The sequence below is a fragment of the Phoxinus phoxinus genome, assembly GCF_949152265.1.
Source record: "Phoxinus phoxinus genome assembly, chromosome: 2".
Lineage (NCBI taxonomy): Eukaryota > Metazoa > Chordata > Actinopteri > Cypriniformes > Leuciscidae > Phoxinus > Phoxinus phoxinus.
This window is the reverse complement of record NC_136877.1, coordinates 27,185,258-27,207,385: the sequence shown is the minus strand read 5'-3', so window position 1 is coordinate 27,207,385 and position 22,128 is coordinate 27,185,258. Positions and strand designations below refer to the sequence as shown.

The following is a 22,128-nucleotide window of genomic DNA, read 5'->3' as shown; positions in this document are numbered from 1 at the left end:
TGCATGAAAATTTGCTTGGAGACATCCACATGAGCTTAATATCAGCAACAGCCTTCCCATGGCTCCTGAAATGAGAAAAAGACACACATTCTCTTTTTGTCCCTTCCTTTCTTTTAATTTCTCCCTGTGTTTTCATTTCCTTTTCTTGCCTGTGGGGAAGATCTTTTCACATAAGGAATAGTCCTTAAGCTATTTTGAAATCAACCTCATGCACACAGATACACTAGTGTCTGTGAACAAGCAACTTAAGTAATCCTCGTAATTTATTAGCGATGACATACACCATTTCAAAAAGAAAGACAAGGAGAGAGAAAACATTTGAGGCTTAAGGGGGTTGATTCAAACGTAGAAAAAAATTGTGTTTCTTGGCACAAGGAGAACAGTAATTACAGAAAGCATGCTTTGGCAGTCCACTGAAAAGTACATGTTTAAACTGAGGGCCAGGGTGCTGATACTCTTTGTATAACTCGCTCACATTTCAATGTGATATTCGGCTTGCACAGTAGAACAGCATGAATAATTCAATGAAAGATCTCCAACAGGGTCTTGTCATCAACCTGACCATGACCGACAGGTGAAGGTGGGGATTTCTTTCCCCCAGGTAAAACTGAAAGGAGATTTTAGGTCTTTTTAAACCACAATTACAAAGACGTTTAGCAAACACTTTCTGTAGTCCAAAAAAATCATAATATATTTGGCCTCCATAACAAACCTATATTAAAACCTTTTCATTTATGGAGTCAGATGAAATAATGACTAAATACATATGAGAAATATATTGCATTTAACCCAAAATACTTTGCCATGAGAAAAGACGGAACACGCGAGAAACCTTCCCCGTATCTTTGGAAACCCTCATTGGACCAATATAGACGGGCTTACAAATGACATTGGATGAAGTTTCTGACTAAATAGGTTATAAAATTTGATATAAGATGTTACACTTATCCCGTTTCGGGCTCCAAGACCGGCCGGGATCTCTTTTTTCCCTCACAGCCACACATATGCTACCGCTCGCTCTCCTTGTAGTCCAGGCGTTTTAGGAAAAAAAGGGTGAACAAATTGCAACAGAATCAAACTCAACTGATTTTGTATCCTCCATATGTCCTGAGTAAGGGAAAAAAAAGCCCAGAAGAATCCCATTAGGGGAAATTTCAGAAAAAGACCCAAATATATCCTATTCATACGCCTATTCATGCACTCTAAAAAATGCTGGGTTGTTTAAACCCAATTTTGGGTAAAATATGGACAAACCCAAATGTTGGGTTAAAAATGTAATGTAAAAATTTAACCCAACGGCTGGGTTTGTCCATATTTTACCCAAAATTGGGTTGAAACAACCCAGCATTTTTTAGAGTGTGATTTTTCTCACATGAAAAGGGTAAAAAATTTAACCTTTAGATATCACCATGAAAATTACTGAGTTGATTACTTATATCAAGACAAACAAAAAATGTATTACAAGTTTTTTTAATTGTTTGTTAATATGGACAAACAGTGCATAATCTAATTACAGATGTGCTAATTTGCATAAATACACAACAGATCTAAACATTGGGTACAGCGTTTTTAAAACATTCAGAGATTCAGTCAGTCATTAATTTAAGGTCCACTCAACTGTCAACTTTCAACTGTCACTAAGCTCTCCCTCAGGTAAGAAAATTTTCAGTCACACGGACCCAGCCCCAAACCCCATCTCTGCAATAATATTTAATAAAGGCTGTTTTAAAGTAGGCCTACTTCTTCCTGCCTCTATGTATTTATGCTCATGGGTAGCCTAAATGGGTTCCATTCAGACCTTAACATTTAGTCTTTTACTGTTATATGTCAACAAGATTCAACAATACATTTTCTCCTGGCTGTTTAGATCTGTTGTGGTATTTATGCAAATTAGCACATCTGTAATTAGATTATGCACTGTTTGTCCATATTAACAAACAATTAAAAAAAAACTTGTAATAATTTTTTTGTTTGTCTTGATATAAGTAATCAACTCAGTAATTTTCATGGTGATATCTAAAGGTACATTTTTTTTACCCTATTCATGTGAGACATATAATGAATAGGCGTATAAATAGGATATATTTGGGTCTTTTTCAGAACTTTCCCCAAATGGGATTCTTCGGGGCTTTTTTTGCCCTTACTCGGGACATATGGAGGATACAAAATCAGTTGAGTTGCCTGGACTATTGCTTAACAACACTCACTGACGTCACTCACTTACGCTGCATTCTCGCTCTTTTATGGCCGTTTCACACGGCAAGCGTCTGCGGCGCGTGAGCAGCGCGTATTTTTTTCAGAGTGCATGTTAATCAATGAGTGCATTCACACCGGGTGAAGGAGCAAGGCGTGAGCGTCAAGCAGGAGCGTCGCGTGAGCAGAAATGAAGCGAGTGTTTCGGCGCCAACTCAGAGTCTATTTTTGCTGCGCTGCTCACACTCAATTAAAGTGAAAGTACACTTTTGATGAACAAAACAAACATGATTTCACACCAAAATGCACAGAATTTGCATGTCTAGTGTGTTGTAACAAGATCTGGAGTATGTCAGAAAAGAAAATGAAGACTTCAAACATATTTATAGAAAATGTACCCATTAAACTTATTTTTAATTATTCAGTTTGGGTGAAATTATGGTGTATTATTAAAAAGAAAACTAGTAAACTAGTCAGAAAATATTATGTTTTTGTTGTTTACCATTTACATCAATATGTTGTATGTTAAATGTTGTATTTAAACAATTAAATAAATATAATCGTGCCACAACTAATTGGTAATTATTTGAACTCAGGTAATGGTGACTCGACTCAGACTCTTCTTTGGTGACTCGGACTCGAACACTGGGGACTCGAGACTCGACTCGAACTCAGGTAATGGTGACCCGACTCGGACTCTTCTTTGGTGACTCGGACTTGGACTCGAACACTGGGGACTCAAGATTTGACTCGGACACGACAGTTGGTGACTCGACTACAACACTGATCCATTGTTAGCGTTACCCGACGACAAGAAGCCCCCGACACAGGGCCTTGGGAAAGAAACCAAGGATTTTTCCACATAACCAAGGCACGTAGACATAGCCGCATGACCTTGAACATGCGAAGCTGGTTCCCCCTCAGGGAGAACCCCTTGGTTTTGAGCCATCACTGCAGAGGCCTCATGTACAGCAAGCCAAAAGGTATCATGTTGGACGCAGCTGCCATGAGACCCAACAGTCCTTGAAACTATTTGAAGCTGAGAGAATCAAAGTGATAGGAGTGGGAGAGAGACGTGCCTGCATCATCGTCGAATCCCAAACCACGTCTAGAAAAGTGGTTCTCTGAGCTGGAAGAAGCACACTTTTCTTGACGTTGAGCCTTAACCCCAACTTCCTCTTATGGGCGATGCTGAACTTCCATGTGATCTGACTGAGCTAGAATCAACTATTCAATAGTTGAATAACTAGGTAACTAGGTAGTCGTGCTGTAATTCAACACGCGAATGCCCTGGAGTCACAGAGGAGCCAGAGCTGTATCCACGCATTTCGTGAAAGTGCGGGGTGATTAAAGCTAGGCCAAAAAGGAAGAACTTGATATTGGTATGCTTCGCCCCCGAAAGCGAACCTCAGAAACTTCCTGTGTTGTGGAAGGATGGAGACGTGGAAGTATTTGTCCTTGACATCTATCGTGACAAACCAGTCCTCGGACCTGATTTGTGACACGATTTGCTTTAAAGTGAGCATCTTGAATTTGAGCTTCTTTACAGAACGATTTAGATGGTGCAGATCTAAGATAGGACACAACCTCCCATCCTTTTTTGGAACTATAAAGTACTGGCTGTAAAACCCGGATTCTCTGCTGGGAGGAGGAACATGCTCTTTGGTGCCCTTGTCCAGCAGAGCCGTTACTTCTTGCTCCATGACAAAAGCCTGCTCGGCGTCTACCACTGTGGGTAGAACCCTTTTGAACCTGGACGGGCGAGACTAGAACTGAATTCTGCAACCCTTTTCTACCGTCAGCAGGACCCATTGAGATATATTCGGCAGTAGTTTCCATGCTGCCAGAAATTCTACTAAAGGAACCAGTCTCTCAAGACTGGCCTCTGTTGTTACTTGAACAGCCCTGAAGCAACGAACCTGCAGGAAATGGCCAATCTTACTTATCTGCGAACTTCCTCAGAGGATCACTGGAAACCGCTGCACACCGAAGCACACAAGGTGGCGAGGTTGGCAGACCAGCCCCCTGAGGGCACAGAGAGGAAATGGGCACCGTATAATGAGGTGTTGACCACTACCCCTGAGGGGACTACTCTTAGGAGACTTCTTCGCTGAAGTCTTCTTAGAGATAATAACGGTCCTCAGATCCGATTTATTCTTCGTAGGCTTCGGCTGCAAGCGACGTCCCGACCCCCAGTGTTTTTGCGGGGGGCAACACTCTGCTTTTGCTGCGCTCGATGAGAGCAGCTTGTAGACGCCCAGCAGCCTCAGAGACGCGAGGGCGGAGAGAAATAAACATCTGGAACCCCGCCGCATGTTTCTTTGACTCCTGAAACCTCTTAACGACTGAGGTGACAGCATCGCCAAAGAGGCCAGGAGGGGAAAGCGGGGCGTTCCGAAGAAAACTTATATATATTTTTATTTTATTCCTGAAAGATTTATTCACAGGTGTTTCTCCATGGCCACCAGGGCTGCCATAGTGCGTCCGACTAAATTGGCCGTCTCCTTGGTGGCCCGGGCAGGGCAGCCTGGTATGTCTGCAGCATTGACAACGTGTGGCCGAATACGCCTTACCTACCAGCGCTGAAGTAGCTCTTAATGGCTTGGTTCGTCTGGGATTTAAGGGACGATTTTGAGCCAGGGGAGAGTTAGCTCGCAAGTTTCAGCCCTGGACATCCCCCATAGCCATAGTGTTTCAGCCGCATGATGTTTGAGTAATGGGAGGTCTGTGGGCTGAAAACACGATAAGATACAGGTCTCTTCCACCTGTCTTCGACACCTCGGTTCAGAGGTCGAAAAAGAACAACGAGGAACGGATGCCGAAGCGCCCTCCTCAAAGAGCGCCCAGCGGGAGCGGAGCGATCTCAAAGATAGACATTTACAATGCTCACAATCAGACCCCTCAAGGGCACGCTTACAAAGATGAAATAACTCCTGAGTAATAGAGAGAAATGCTGTTTCTGATACAAACAAATACCAATGGGACAAAAGATTCACATAGAGAGCATCCATGTATGCTTTATAGTTTCCTGGTTGATGATGTCCCCTGCCTATGACGTTCCATTACACCATTGGACTGATTTTTACACATGCATCACGACACAATCACACAGAGGAACTCACATGCACACTGGTCCATTCTCCTTTACTGCACATCTCCCTCCATTGAGACAGTACCCAAAGGGACACTCTGAAAAATAAAACACATCCACATATAATGTTGACTTATGATAAAAAAATCTTCATACTGAAAAAAAAAATCCTATAAAGACCTAATTTCACACTATTAATTAATGCAGATCTGGGGTGATTACATTGTGGTTTAAGTTATGGGCTGGGAGCGTAAGGGTGCAGGTTCCAACACAGTTGGGGGCAACCCTTAACAAGAGAGTTACAGAGAGTCTCCATTAATGATGTGTCCTTGACCGAGGCACTTCACCCCCACGGTGCTCCTGGGCCACAGCTCCTTTAATCAGATGATTGCAGGGATAGTCCCCAGAAGAAAGTGTCCACTTAATGAGAAGTAATAAATTATGTAACTCCTAAAAAGTCACTTTAATATGATGGGCTTTTATGTTGTTCATAAATTTTTAAGCAATAAATTTGACCCTTCATTTAGGGAATTAAGCAACTACTGATATTTTTCTTTCCATCTTTTCATACAATGTCTGATAAACAATGCTTTGTGACTTCATACCACAATCATTTTTCCACCCAGATGATTATGAAAACTCTATTATAATGAAATGCCATAAATATACTTCCTAAAAAACAAAATCACATACATGATCGGTCAAAAAGTTTGGGGTCAGTAAGACTTTTGATTTGAAACAAAAATGTATACTTTTTTTCAGCAAGGATACATTCAATTGATCAAGAAGGACAGTGAAGATGTTACAAGAGATTTACATTTCAAATAAATGCTATTCTTTCTACACTTTCTGCAAATTTATATTTCCAACAGATCACCAGAAAAACTAATGATAACTTATAATGCCTTAAAGTATAGCAGCAAAACTATATTGAGTGCAAAAAATATAATAAACATTAACTGATTAAAAAAAAATAAATGAATGATATGACCCCTTTAAATGCAAAAGTTAGATTAATTAATGTGTTTGTGTTACCATAGCAGCTGGACTCATCAGAGTTAAAAGGATGGCAGTCAACAATATTGTTGCATCGACTCTGATACGCTATACACTCTGCAGTCGCCTCACACACTAGTTCTCCTTCTTCACATATCTTAACCGCTACAGAGACACAGAGAGATAATTTAATCTGTTTGTATTACAGCTATGATGTACTACAATGTATTTTAAACAGATTTGTGCTTGGGTCTTACGGCATCCATATTCATCTTCTCCATTTGGGCAATCTAAAACAGAATCGCAGCGCAGTAGTGCAGGAATACAGGTGTTGTTCATGCAGCGGTATTCTCCTGTCTCACACCCTGTTTGAGGTGGCGTAGTGCCAGGAGCCACGCTCACACACATCTCCTCATCCGAGTGGTCAAGACAGTCCACCTCACCATCACAGTGCCAACTCAGTGGTATACACTCGAACAGATACAAACACTGGAAGTGCTCCATGTGGCATGTTTGTGGGATAGGGGTCACTGGACCTGAACATACACATAAACAAAATGGTAAACCCAGTTTTTTTAATTTTGGAAGAGCTGAGAATAAAAACCAATCAGCAGTTCTGTACCTCCAACAAGACATTGCCTAGTGAAAGAGAAGTAATCCACAGCAATGTCAGTCCACTGGTCAGCTCCCACTTCTGCCTGAATACTTACTCTGAATGGTGATGCATTTGATAAGATCACATTAGCATACTGCCAGCGGTCTCCATGGTTTCCACAGGTTGCCCACATTAGTAAGGGTGTTCCACTGTGGCCCACGGTATACACCTGCAATAAAGTACCCAGAATTCATAACACAGCCTTCAAAGCTCAGTGTTTTCTTTAAAGCTCAGTTTTCAATATAAAATGAAAGCAGTGGAAGGGAATTCATTAAACTCCTGCACAGTGCTCCTAAACCTTTGCAAGTGAAATACTGCCATATAATGCAAAAGGAAGAGGTGAATATACATTTATATGCATATAATATTTTATACTCAGCAAGGATACATTCAATTCTTTCTTCTGAACTGTTTTTTTTTACTTTCCATTAATTCTCTCACCTTCAGCGTACCCATGTGATGTGAGCCATACATGTGGAACCAAAAGCGCAGATGACATATACCGACACTGGCAGGAAACGCCAGCTGGGTTATTAAGCTAGCAATGTCTCCTTCTGTCTGGGCACTGGAGTTCACAAACAGGTACCCCCCTCCTCCATCTGAAAGAGTAAACCAATGTTGTCTTCACAGCATTAAATAATTACTTTATTAAGGATGCATGCTAGAATAGCTTTAATATGTAAATGAATCAAAGCAAAACACAGCAGATATGTTAAGTTTTTATACTTAAATGTTACATAAATGAATTTATAATAAATGTTCTAGACTATATGTGAACAATTACCATGACTTATGAAACTCTTTTTTTTTGGTAAGCAACGTAGTTATTTTTTAGGTTTATTGAGACACATTTGTGTGTCTTTGCTTGTCCTGTTAGCTTGTTATCACATAAAAACAGGATGACACTGATTATATATTACACTTCTAAATACAGTTTTCATAACTGAGTCTCATAATAACTCTACTGCACATTAAAGTCGCGATGAAACGCAAGTAGTGACAGATGATTTGTTCTGGTGGGGTTTATTTAGTTCTATCCATTGGTTGTTGATTGGATTTTGAAATTTAGGAGAAAGATCTGGATGTGAGCTTGCAGTCATGTGTAAGAAAAGACTGGGTTTAGCGGATTCATTGATGGGAGAAGTCCAGCACACGTCACCAGAAAGAACTATCTTTTTACCAGAAGATCAAGTTCTGAGATAGATTACAAATGATGACTTTAAGACTTTTACACCACTACACCTCTACAAATATTAGAAACAATTTATTATCTTGTCAAAAAGAAGATTATATTATAGTATTATGATTGAGACAGTAACAGCAAACATTAGATTTCACTGCACGACTCCACCATTTTACTCAGAGAAACACTCTTTGTCTGGAATGAAAAATCAATAGTAAGTTCAGTAAATCTATCACCTTTTAGAGGGCAAACTCATTTTCACAATTAAAATAATGTACACTTAACACTTTCACCGAGAGACACTGATCTTTCAGCAGAACAGGGCATGAGTATATGAGGGGCAGAAATCCAGAACTCAATTACACTCACTGATAAAGTAGCTGGAAAATGGCTTTTGGTGATGGATATTTCTGAGCTCCAACCCTTTGGTTTTTAAATCATGCAACATTTCATTACATGATTCAGACGGCTGGCTTCAATTTTGTTTCATGGAAAATTCTAGTTTTTTTTTATTTAAATAATTTAAAGCAAAATAAAGCTTTAATTGTGTTACTCATGGGTGATATGTATGTGTTGAATAGTTTATATTATCCAGCTGATTTAAGGGCACTGTAAAGTTTAGGTTATACTAACTGGGGTCAGCTGATGGTCCTGTCCCATTATGCATTCTGGCATAGCCTATGTCCCAGTCAAAGTCATCGTGAGAATCCTGAGACAGCTGACATGTCTCCTCCCAATGGCCACCAGGATTGTCAAAATTACAAGCTCCTGGAGCAATCACTAACAGAACAAATGAAGAGTTGAAATGTTAGCTCCATACAAGAGACAGTGTTAATAAATAGACAAGAATTTTAAGGTACCGTACTTAATGTACTTACTGCAGTCTAACTCATCGGACTCATCCGAACAGTCAGCTTTACCATCACACTCCAAATGATACTCAATACAGTCCCCATTATTACACACAAAATCTGTGACAGTGGGGCATGCCCCAGGATGAACAGGCCCTGAAACACAAGGAAATTATTTCAGTCTCACTGATCCAAAACAGTGCAATTTAAAAAAAGAAATAAAAGGTCATCTAATAACAAAAATTAAAGCATATAAGACATCTAACAATGAAAATATGTGAAATCCAAATGATGCGCAAGTATGACCGTATTCAACAAGTTCAAAATAGCAATAAATCATCATCCATCAAGAGCTTTTTAGCAAGAATATCCTTAAAATTATTTAAACATAAAATGACAGTAATTCCATGGGGTGAAAAGCCATCTAGGAATTCCTTCCAAAGTACATTCTCACAAAGAAATTGCTTGTTCAAAATTTATTTTATTGCTCTGCTCCTCTTCACACTTTGATAGAGCTAATTTATTTATACTGTTATAGTTTTAGCTTATAACATTACATACAGCTGCGAGTAAGTGTAGTTTAGTTGAATTGATGTACATTTAAAAAAAAAGAAACATGGTGGAATTTAGTGAAGGCCCAGAGAAACCACAAAAGCAAAAGGGTCATGTTTCTTAGAAAAACAGCTTAGAAAATTTGTTTAAAAAACAATTCATTATGCTTCAGTCCACTAACATTCAACTAAATTTAAAAAGAAGCCTGGACACAGGTTGATTGGGTTTGATATCTCTCCTTTACTCACTTTTTCACTAAAAGATCCACTAGCTCAAGTGTAATTACTATGATTCAGAAGTGTCACTATGCAGATTAAATCTGACAATTTCAATGTCAAGCCTGAAACAGCAAAAAGGAACTTATTCCGACTTTCATGTCGTTCCCTGATTGCTTGTCAGAATTAGCAAATCAATTCTTATCCAATTAAATGGTGGTACTGCTTTCCATCAGGCAGTGCTAAGGACAACCCTTAGAGCCCTGTGCGGGTTGCACGCTTATGCATAAACGTGCAGCAAAAGTGACTCATGGGAAACAAATGTGAAGATGAGAACTGGAGGCATTGTAGCATCTCAAACTCGCCTGCAGCTTTCACTTGTTTGCTATGGGCCAGTCCGTAGAACATGTCTGCAAGCTTAGCTAGTCAGATATAAAATTTCAGCTTGCTCAAAGCTATTTAACAATTCAAATTTTCTCGGGTTGGACAATAAAATTAAATTGACTTGCATGAAAAAAAAAAAAAAAACTTACATGGCGCACAGTCAATGAATTGCAGGTCGTCCAGAGCCGCTCCACCACTCACATCTTGTGTTCGTACAACTTCAAATATGAGAATAAAGTTCCTCAGGTTCCTCAGAGACACTTCCGCTCTTCTCCATTCCCTGTGCATCTGCCGCTCTGTCCACACCTCCCTCAACTCATTTTCTGTCTGTCCATACAATGAAGGCAAAAGTCTTACAACATTTGCTGATTCAATTCCATATACTGTAAAAATCCACACAGTTGACTAAATTCGTTGAAATAATAATAATAATATGAAAATAGTAAAAAGCAGTTAAAAAGGAAAAAAAAAAAAAAAGCATTCTAATCTATAGATATGTTTTGTTAAAGTAACCATGAAACCAAGATTTACAATAGGCTACTTATTTTAATTATTTTAATATTTTTTTATGGAATGTTTCAGTTTATATGCAAATCATTATTTTTTTAAATAAATTATCCCCCATAATCTTAACATTTTTAAATCTTTATTCTGACATGGATGAGCTTCTTACAGCAACTGATATCTATTGCACATAATAACAAATTCACGCAAGGTTCATAACCCACTAGAGGTATGTTTCATAGCATAAACTTGAAGTGCTAAATGGTTTATCTCAGCTAGGAATCACACATAACACAGCACTGAAAAATCTTGCAAGAACACGTTTCAAGTTTTGACAACTTGCTGTCGTAAATTTCAGCTTATGTCAAATAGAGCTACTGTATAAAGACCTCCACACATTCCATGATTTAAGTGATATATTCCAGTTGTACTGTATGTTTGCTCCACCTGGCAAGATCTCAAGTGTGCTGTTTATTAATAAATAAATGTTTTTGGAGCTGTAAAAGTCAGTGTGCAGACATTACTCTTCTTACCTCTAAGATCTAGTAAAGTACCTTAATAAAGAGACGGATGATTCCTGTGGCTTTTTCAGAAATATAGTACCAGAAGGCAAGTTTACATGTGGCACTAGACTCCTTCCACACAGAACTTCTCATGTGAGCTTTATCACCCTTCAATCCCACAGGAGTGGCTGCCAGATATACAAAGTGGCCTGTGTAGCGAAAGAGAGACTGACGTTAAAGGGATACTTCACCTCTGGAAAGATGAATGTGTATTTAAATTGGGTCATTTATGTAGTAGAAATGTGAAATTATTTTTTAATTTGGAGCCTTCTAGACTGAGAAAAGCCAGAAAATAAATTTTTGGCTCATGTGGATGAAAGACAACAACTCCCAGAATGCACTTCCTTCGCTGCCCTACGAGGCCACTCCCAAGCCACGCCTAAGAGCGCAGTTAAACAACTAGGCTAGGCTATTAATTGACTCGAAACTTAAAAGACAACGTTTTAGCGTGAGTCTCCGTGACAAGTCTGCCCGGGATTATCCGGAATTGGCCCAATATGTCCGGAATTCGGCTTTTGCGTTCTACAGTCACCATTCATTATGTTTACTGTGGCGAGCAGGACAAGGCTGAGGGCCGCGGGAGAACGGCGCGAGGCCGGTGGCATGATTACTGATGAGCGGCACCTGTGAGACGCACCGGTCTCGTAAGCTATCTCTCACGAAGGAGCAGGAATTTTCTCCTATCAACCGATCACTTGTTTAGTGTTCATGTAAGCACTACATTCAGATTCACCAATCGGAATGAATTCAGTTAAATTGAAACAAAAGGTGTGCATGTAAACAATGAATGGGAACTGTAGAAAGCAAAAGCCGAATCCCGGACATTTTGGACGATCTCGACGGCCGGACATGTCTGGGAAAAAGAGGATGGTAACCCCTACTATTTAGTTTTCTCCACAGAATAAGAACCTGTTAGCTTAGCTTCCAAAAAAAGATGTCTGACACTATTTGTACATTTTGTGAGTGAGATCCCACCCTCTATGGGTGGGTTGAAAACATGCGGCACTAGCTCCTGGCCAAAAAATCCTCCGATGACGCAAAATGACGATTTTCGCACCATCGGAGGATTTTTTCCAGACAAAAAAAATACATAAATCTCTCATCTCAGGGCGACATGAGGGAGGGAAGAATGGTAATTCCTAAATACTACATGTTTTCTATTAATACAAAGCTTAATGCTAAATGCTGAAGTATCCCTTTAATAATGTTGTGCTGCTCTACCTACAATATGTGAAAGCTTTTATATCATAAAAAAAATCCTTCATCCAGCATTAGTGTCAAGATTTAATGGCACAAACTTCACACACTTGAACTCTCTTTAGCACCCTTGTAACTAATTAAACTTAAGAGACTCATAAAACTCTGCATGCTCAGTCTCCTGAAGTATAAACTCCATTTCATTCATTGATTAGGAAAACTGAACAAGGGGTTGAGGTCATTATCAGCCTAAAAACATGTATGCATGAGTATTTTAACTCACTGGAAAGAGTACACTATCCTTGACATAGTATTTTTAATGTAGGCAAACCTATATAATTTTAGATGCACTAAACCTAGTCTGGCATACAACCGAATGGAAGTCTAGGAATTCTGAAAATGACAAGCAGATGAACTCGAACAGGGAAAAGGTGAAACTGTGACTGTGCATGAAAAAACAGGACTCCCAAATGGGGTTATGTGGTAAGAACATCTGAACATCATCAATAATGGTTTTCCAAGCTTACTGTAGATCATGGGACTCCATAGTTCTCTTGATGCTAGAAAACCTTGCTTATGGAAGGACATACAAGGAATGGAAAGCTTACAACTACTTGAATAATAAAGATATCTTGCTGAGATGGAGTGAAGCAGGGCGCCAAATCAATAAAGGAGGCTTTATTAGAGAGACAGGGGCTCTGAAATCCTAAACCATGTCTAAGACTGGCAAGTCTTTACAGCTTACAAGAGAAATTAGAAAATGTATTTTCATTCCACCAGACTGGGTGTATCAGTATTAAAAAATGTTCTTAATGAAAGTTCGGGAGGAGCCGAATCATTTGGTCCTGTCAGTCATTAACACAAGCGTAGCATTCTTCGAGTCGCCCCAGTGACAATTCCTCCAGCATCCCTCTACCCTCCCACCCCTTCCCTTTTCCACTTTTCCTTATTTTATCCAACAACCTACTGTTATCAGGTGTAAGCTAGGAACTTGGGCCAAGCCGATGAAACCAAGCAAAATTCATTAACCATTATTCATTAAGGCTATACGGGCAGGGCAGGTGAACTTGTGCATCAAAAGAACAAAAGCAAATTCTCTCGCTAAATTACTGGCAGTTATTTCAAGCATCACCCCATCTTCGAAACCTAACCTTTACAAAGTACTGATGTCTCCCAGGGAGCTTACAACAGTGAGTAAAAGCAAATAAATACATCTTAATCCTCAATGCTACCAGCAATTACCAGAAAAATGCAGATGAGCCGCAAACCTTTCAACAGAAATACATTTCTGTTTCTGTTCTTTATTTCAGTCATCTAAGCAGCAGGAGCAGGATGTGCTGCAATTATGTGCTGAATTAAATTCTGTGAATTATGAAAGTCTGAGTTTTAAAATATCAAAATAGTGTAATTACACTATTTTTAGCTTTCTATCTTTAGTTTTATTGAACAGGTAGATGAGCTGTAGACACATTATTTACAGTATGTTTCTAATCTGGGTGTGAATATCTTTGGGTGGCAGTTTGGTTAGGCCTCCATGTGAGATTCATGCATTTTGCTTATACATATATGCAGCAGTATACAGTAAAGTCTTACCACTTTCATTCTTAAATGTATGATCATGAGGAGGTCTGATCATATGAACGGAGCCGATTCCAAGGGCCCAACTAAAGGTGTCCGCTAGGCTGTTTTTCCAACCACAGCGCCCATGTTCAAATGAGCAGGATGTCCCACAATCCACTTCATCAGTTCCATCTCCACAGTCATCAGTAAAGTCACATTTCTGCTCTCGCTTGTAACAATTGGCATTGTTACATTGTAAAGAACCAGGTGGACAGGATCCTGTGAAGACACACACAGATAAATATTTTAATGCATAAAAACAAAAGATGCTTATTTTATTCTGCTCATCACAAAATGTTAATGTTTCCAGTACTGAATGCTTCTCTTACAATATACACTATCGTTCAAAAGTTTGGAGACAGAATTTTTTTTAACGTTTTTGAAAGAAGTCTCTTATGCCCACCAAGGCTGCATTTATTTGATCAAAAATACAATAAAAACTTTAATAGGTACCTATGAGTAATCGGGGAGTAGTGTCTGTCTCAAATCTGCTACTAAGAATACAGCCTGATGAGAAGATTATGTCATCCAGGCAGATGTGAACTCGAGTATTGAGTCCCACCTTGCCTTCAAACACAATGCGGAAGTTGTCAGAAGATGAGAGAGGCACTTCCTGTCTGCTCCAGTAGTTGCCTTGATTGCCAGTGAGGCTGAGTAAGAGTGAGTGACTGGAGTCAGTAGACATGTACATGTTTAGAGTGCCAATGCCGTCACCAGACATGTGGACGTAAAAGACCATCTTGGAAAGCATACAAGAAAGAAAGAATTGTAACATCAGCTAAATTATGACACTAGCAAGAGTGCTGTTGTTCCAAATATGTCACAGTAATCGGAGCTGATGTTCCGACCAACAATACGATTGCTAGTGGAATATATTTTATACAACAATCAACACAGAAGTGGTTAATATTATCTAACTTACATTTTAAATCAGGGGTGCAAAACTCAGGGCCACAGCCCTGCAAAGTTTAGCTTCAACCCTAATTAAATTAATCTGATCCAGCTAATCAAGTCCTTAATGCCTGGTACACATTGTACGTTTTTGAACCGCCCCAGATGAAACACAGCCAATGGTGTCGATTTCTGTGGTCATGGATCCTAATCGGTGATCCTATGTCGACCACCAAGACAGCGTTTTGCCGAAATTGCAAAGTCTGTAGCAGGCATAAGGCTTATTTGAAAACTGCAGGTATAGGTGTTGAAGCAGGGTTGGAACTAAATTCTGCAGTGCTGCGGCCCCTTCAATATTCCCAATTGCTTGGTCTCAGTCAACATAAACAGCTCCAAGCAACACACAGTAGTGGTGTTTCATTCCTGAATGAATCAGTGTTTTGAACAAATTAGTTGAGTGAATGATTCAGAGACTCACTCAAAAAAAAAGTGTTTCCATTTAAAGAGTTTCAGTCATTTAGATAATTTGTCATAATGTAATACTATGTTCTAATACAAAAACATATTCAGCTAATTTCCATATGAATTCCAGACTCAGTCAATGGCTGTACCAATCATGCACTTCTAACCATCTAAACTAGCAAACCTGCTAATATCTGCCACTATGGTGTCTCTCTGGCAGAAAGCCTTGAAAGGTTTCTCTTTTATTGATTTTTCACCGGTGACACGGACACCGGCACGGACACCGACACTCCCATTATTTATAAGTATAAATAGCATCAAACTACTATTTACACTTATTCCAAAGAAAATATTGCTCTTTTTAATTGTATACATATATTGGAAATGGAATCTATTGCTATTTTCACTCAGTGTAAATAAAAATCTAGTTGTTACTTACACTTACACAAATAGTCGCTGTATAAAAAAAATGCACGCAAGAGAAAAGAAACCTGCCTCACAAATGGCAATGGCGGGCCTGGACTTTGAGAAGTGGTGGGCCAGACCTTGGAGCAGGGGTGGGCCTGGACTGTGGAGCAGGGGCGGACCTGGACCGTGGACACCGGCACGGACACTCCCATTATTTATAAGTATAAATAGCATCTAACTACTAATTTCTCTTATTGCAAAGAAAATATTGCTATTTTTATAAAATGGAAATAAAATCTATTGCTACTTACACTTAAACAAATAGCTGCTGCATAAAAAAAATGCACGCACAAGAGAGAAGAAATCTGCCTTATGAATGCCAGGACAGTGGAGCAGTGGTACGGACACTGGCATGGAAACCGGGATGGACATGAACACCGCCACGGACACCGACTCGGACACTGCCATGGACACCGGCACAAACATACGCATCTGTATGTATGCGTAAATGGCTCCTGTCAGTGTCTAACTGACTGGTGAATTAGTGAAAGAGTCTGACCTTTCAAGATCAGACATTTGATTGTGGCATGAATCTACTCACATGCAAGTACACACAAATTTTGCTACTTACACTAAGCATATAACACAAAATCTAAAAACAACAACAACAAACTTCTGTTCCTAATTGTCATTTACAATGTCTAAAAACGTCTAACCATGGCTGACAAGTACAAACAGAAACTCCTCCTCTTCAGCTGCTTCTTGTGATTGATTGATGGAAACTGAATAGGAGGACAATGGGAAAACGAGTCTCCATGGGCTAATTATCTCATACGCACATACACACCTCTAAAAAGAATGAACAGTCTGTCAAGTTACAGGAGATCCAGGAACATGATTGCCTTTCCACACAAACTGAGGTGCTCCTCTTTCCCACAGACTCTTTCTGTCTCTCTGTGTGTGTGTGTGTGTGTGTGTGTGTGTGTGTGTGTGTGTGTGTGTGTGTGTGTGTGTGTGTGTGTGTGTGTGTGTGTGTGTGTGTGTGTGTGTGTGTGTGTGTGTTTTTTTGACACGATGATGGAGTGCTGCCGGCTGGCCCAATGACTGAGTTATGTACTTCATTGTAACATAGACAAATCCTTTCTCCCATTATATCCAGTCAAATCTATGGATCCAACATGGCAGGGGATGTTATGAATATTATTATGAAAATTAAGGAATTAAATATCCTCATTGTGCAAATGATCTAATTGAAAATAACAATATATCAAACCTTCCTTAATAAAACTATTTTTTTTTAAAAATAGTTCCTCTGTATTGCACAGGGCTGTGATGCCGCCTTGCTTCTGTTCTCAGTTGTGTCTGCAATAGTGAGGCATAAAAATACTGTAGAAGTAAAGCATTTTTGGACTGGTAGATAAAATAAATAAAATAAATAAATTCATTTTATTTGTTGGCGCCTTTCAGGACACTCAAGGACACCTTACAGTAATAAAATACAAAATTAAACATAAAACAAACAGCACAATAAACAATAAATACCTAAAATCAGTACCCACCAACATTACCACAGTCAATCAGGATAAGCTAATCTAAAAAAGTACATTTTAAGACGTGATTTAAAAATTGAGAGACTAAGACTATTTCGTATGTCTTGTGGTAAAGTATTCCAAATAGTCGGAGCTGTAAAACTGAAGGCTCGACTCCCCATCGTAGTCAAATCAGCAAATACATTTTAAGAGGTTTCATAAGGTTCTGGGACATTTTTGAAGTTCATGGCAGGGATATTACAGAAATTGTGATGGATCCTTCTACTTTCAATGGTGGACAAGGAAAAACAAAAGGAACCACCGGTCACAAGGGGAAGTCTATGGAAGTGTCACAAATCCAGCGTAGCGTTAGTTCTGGCAGGTCACGTCAGTCAAGCTAACATCAGCTGACACACAGCTGAACCACGTCTACCTATAGGAATACGATGCCTATCACATCATACCTACAGTATATATAAGGTACATTTAGTATTATTAGCAGCTTTATCGTTGCTCAGGAGCTAATTACCCTCCTCCATCCCCAGCTCCTCCTCTCATCCAGTCAGGACTTGGCCTTCTGATATTCCTCTTCGAATTAGACTATTTTTTTCTTGAATGTTGTACATAAATCATTAAACAATATTATCTGCAATACATTTATGTTAGTTCTGTTCTGTTTACCCTAAGGGGGTTATCGCTGCTCTCCCTGCTCTTATTCATGCTAAGCTGCATGAATGGCTGGGAGTTATTGCCCAGAACAGAACCACAGGGTTGCCAACTCTCACGCATCTGGCGTGACACTCACGCTTTCAGCATCAATCTCACGCTCTCACGCACACACAAGAAATGTCACGCCAAAATCCATTTTTCTCCCCTCTCAATCCGTTAATTTTCTGTTGATGAGACTAGACCACATGTATTAATGACAGGAGAGGAGTTTAGCTGAGCCCACAGCTGTAATATCTGCCTACAACGTTCTCACTGCAGTATTCTCCGATCGTTGATTCGCTGAAACCCTTGCACCCGAGACGTCAGTTGCGTGTGAGAAGTTCAGAGAGAGTTCAGAGCATAGGTTCGGAGTCGGAGAACACTGATGCGCGTTTGAAAGTTTGGATGACAATCAAGGTAAGCAGATAATAAAATGGTGTGCCTTGTCACTACAGACGTAGCCTTGCCTAATCAGTCTGTGTGCCGAGAGTACAGACTTCAACTATAGTTGCAAACGTTGTCTGACGTGCGTTATGTGGGCTAGCTAATTGCTCAATAAAAATAGGCTCATGGTACAAATTACGTTTTGGCAAATCGTGCAAGTGGCATTTCCCCCAAATTATCAAAGGTTGCAAAAGATTGTGTTGAGCCTGCCACACTCAAATGCGGATGCTGAGCGAACCTTTTCAGTTATTGACCTAAACAAGACTGACACCAGGAACAGACTGTCACTTGATGGGTGATGGGAAGTCCGGATAATTTTACTGACTTGCTTGTTCGATCTCGTTCATTAAAATGAACGAATCTTTTTTCGAGTCATTTCGCTAATTTATAGGACTTTAAATGTTATACTTTTGACAGCCAAATTCCTCAAACAGATCCACCTACGCAGTCTTTATAATATTCTGAATTAAGAAATCATTATAATGCAGTCAAAAATAATTTACAGGGAACATAAATAATTACTTTACCTTCCGAGTCTTTCGTTCGTTTGTCACGTGACAGACGCAATGAACAGATCGTTCATGAACGACTCATGACAATAGCCTTGGCTTGAACCCTGCTTCACATACGAGCCTCCTGCAGTAGTGAAGCAGGCCAAACTGCCACTGTGGCAAACAACAGGCCTAATTTGTGAGGTATTCTGAGGAGGTGGAGTAACTATTATGTGTCCCTTTGTTTTGAGATTTCTTATTGTTTTGATGGTGTTGTTTTACATGTTTGTTATTTAATCACCTCTATCTTTATTTTTTATAGTGCAATCAATAAATTAATTAAACATTTTGAAAAAGCGTTTCCATTCTATTTTTTTTTTTTTTTTTTTTTGCATACATCAGGATTTATGCTAAGTAATCAAGGACTGACATTTATAAAATTAGGGTTACCAAAAAATTTCTCCGCGCACACGCACTGAAATTTTACAGTCTCACTCCAGCCAAAGTCGGCAACCCTGGAACCATACCACATGCTGCTAATTATTATCATTGTTATCAATATCATTTTTGACGATTGTGGTCCAGACAGAACTATCATTCCTGTACACTGCTTTTTTGCTTTGTTGATTGTTTCCATTGCAATTCTTAATTCGTAATGCAAGTACCAACTGATCTTTAACTACAGTGAAATAATTACATAAAAACACCAGGGAGCACTTACTTTGCAATCCTTGCTACGGTGATGAAAAAGAGGTCCAAGGATTCTGGCAGTATCTCCTGTGTTCTGTGGGAAGGATCCTTCTAGATATAAGTAGTGGCCTGATGGTTTACGGAGGGTGTGGTCAGTGGATGGTCCAGTCCCATGAGTGTGCATATTTCCTGGTTTTATCAACCAATCAAAGTCATCATCTAGGCTCTGTCTCCATGAGCAAAGGTCAAATTCAAAATTGCAGCGACCACTGTATCCCTCTGGAAAAGAAAACATTAATACTTTTATTAATACTAGATTGTCATGACCCTCATGTCATTCCTAACCTGTAGGACTGACTTTCTTCGGCATATCACAAACTTATTTTGAAGAATGCCGGTTTCCAAACAACAAATGTCCTTTTTATGGACAAAAAGAAAGAAAAAAAAGACAGTTTTTCAAAATCTTTCTTTTGTGTTCCATACTGTAGAACAAAGAAAGCCATACAGGTCTGGAAAGACATGAGGGTGAGTAAATGATGACAGCATATGACAGTATGTGTACCGGATGTGAAGTTATTCCATAAACAAAATTTGTGACTGGCAACGGAGTTACAGTTGAACAAACATCTGGGAAAAAGTGACAGGAAAGAGGATGATTTGTTTCTCACTGCATATGTAATGATTCTCATCTGAGCCATCTCCACAGTGATCAATAAAGTCACACAAGTTGTCCTCAGAGATACAATGACCGTTGGCACAGATGAACTCGTTGTTATGACAAGGAAGATCAGACGTTATTGGAGGGGCACAGTCCACAAATGCCACGTCATCAACAACAACATCACCCATGTAGCTGATGCCCCGCTTGGCTCGAAGAACCACCTATTGATTTTATAAAGCGACATGCTGTTAAACTGCAGTAAACTAATGTACTTTATCTGCTCCACAATACTTTCATACAGCTGCATAGTCAAATGCACAAATCAAAGCACAAATTCATATTTATCCTATGAGACATGTTAGGTAAACAGACTGATGTAAAAGCTGTCGTACTGTGCACATCACTCAGAATCAATTGTTTATCTTAAAAGTATCTTAATTAAAAAAAAAAATATATATATATATATATACATATAAAGAGTTGCATTGGAAGTGCCTGAGAGCTGCTGTGTAAGTTAGAGGGCACAAAGCCCCCTGACAGTAAACAGCAAAAGGGCACTTAGTACTAACGAGTGAGGGTATCATGAAGTATCTAGCACAATGAAGAACTATATTTGTAAGAGAGTTTATATATAAACAGTGTTGATAAATATTAATTATGCAAGGGCCAGATGGAGAAAAGGTCATGATATTTCTTCCCAAAGCATCAACAGTTCAAACATCAGCCTGACACTTAAAAATTTACTGCACATTTCAGGAATACTAAACACACGCAGTTCTTCGATCACCTTTAGAAAAAGTAAATACATTTCATAAATTCTATAAAATGTGTTAACCTAGTTAACACATGCAGTTCAAAAGTTTGGGGTCTTTGAAAGAAGCCTATTTTGCTCTCCAAGACTGCACTTATTTGATAAAAAAAAATACAGTAATGTTGTGAAATATTATTGCAAATTAAAATAACTATTTTAATAAATTTTGAAGTGTAATTTATTCCTGTGATGGCAAAGCTGAATTCTCAGCATATCTTCAGTGTCACATGATCCTTCAGAAATCAGTCTAATATGCTGATGTTCTGCTTATGAAACATTTATCATATCATCAATCATGTTTGATGATATGATATCAATATGATATGATGATATGATATTTGATGTTTCTGACCAAAACAGCAAATAATTTAATGTTAATAATTTTCAGTTTAATGTATCCATGCTGAATCAAATTATTTAAAAAAATGTAATGCTGTTTTTATTAAGTAAAAGTATTATTATTAAGAGAACCAAAGGGGAAAATACTGTATATTTAAACACTAACTTTTGAAAAATTCATTCATTCATTTCAGAAACACTGACCTGTATGTTATGACGGATTCCTATGAAGACCTCACCTCTCCTCCAGCTGTTGCCTTGGTTACCATTTTGGGACCAAATTTCATGTGTGACAGTACCTGATTTGATGAAGACCTGTACATATAAGATTGAAATTGTTTTGACAAACTGATAATTGGTCTCTGGAAAATACTTCATAACAAACATTTTAGACAAAATGAAGCATGAAATTTATTCTGTCACAATAATATGTTTGATGCTTTCTAGGCTTGGGTTACCCATGCAGAAAATGAAAAAGAATAATATTAATAATTTCTAGATAATTGTACCTCCAGAGTTCCAACAGTGAATCCACTCATGTGATACCAGAACATCAGAGTGCACTGGGGTCCTGTTATTTTGATGGGGGCAGTCAAGAGATCAGTGGTGTGACCATATCCTCCATTGGAGCTGTCCGCATATATATACCAACCCTGTGAAGAATCACTGCAAAAAAAAAGTACATGTGTA

At 39.0% G+C, this 22,128-nt stretch overlaps 1 protein-coding gene across 7 annotated transcripts in view; it reads right to left on the bottom strand.

Moving 5' to 3' along the window:
* malrd1 (MAM and LDL receptor class A domain containing 1) overlaps nt 1-22,128 on the bottom strand; it is a 64,839-nt gene that overhangs the window by 3,467 nt on the left and 39,244 nt on the right. For 6 of the 7 annotated variants that reach the window (XM_079585821.1, XM_079585823.1, XM_079585824.1 and 3 more), the window contains 15 exons: nt 21,948-22,104; nt 21,643-21,753; nt 20,296-20,509; nt 19,659-19,906; nt 14,458-14,743; nt 13,978-14,223; nt 11,179-11,336; nt 10,270-10,447; nt 8,997-9,125; nt 8,752-8,898; nt 7,377-7,534; nt 6,903-7,104; nt 6,538-6,816; nt 6,320-6,445; nt 5,316-5,382 (listed from right to left, as the gene is read on the bottom strand). In XM_079585821.1, coding sequence (XP_079441947.1) covers nt 5,316-5,382; nt 6,320-6,445; nt 6,538-6,816; nt 6,903-7,104; nt 7,377-7,534; nt 8,752-8,898; nt 8,997-9,125; nt 10,270-10,447; nt 11,179-11,336; nt 13,978-14,223; nt 14,458-14,743; nt 19,659-19,906; nt 20,296-20,509; nt 21,643-21,753; nt 21,948-22,104 — 2,706 coding nt within the window. Of the gene's footprint in view, nt 1-5,315; nt 5,383-6,319; nt 6,446-6,537; nt 6,817-6,902; nt 7,105-7,376; nt 7,535-8,751; nt 8,899-8,996; nt 9,126-10,269; nt 10,448-11,178; nt 11,337-13,977; nt 14,224-14,457; nt 14,744-19,658; nt 19,907-20,295; nt 20,510-21,642; nt 21,754-21,947; nt 22,105-22,128 lie in introns of those variants that run through there. The other variant, XM_079585825.1, reaches the window with a different exon arrangement.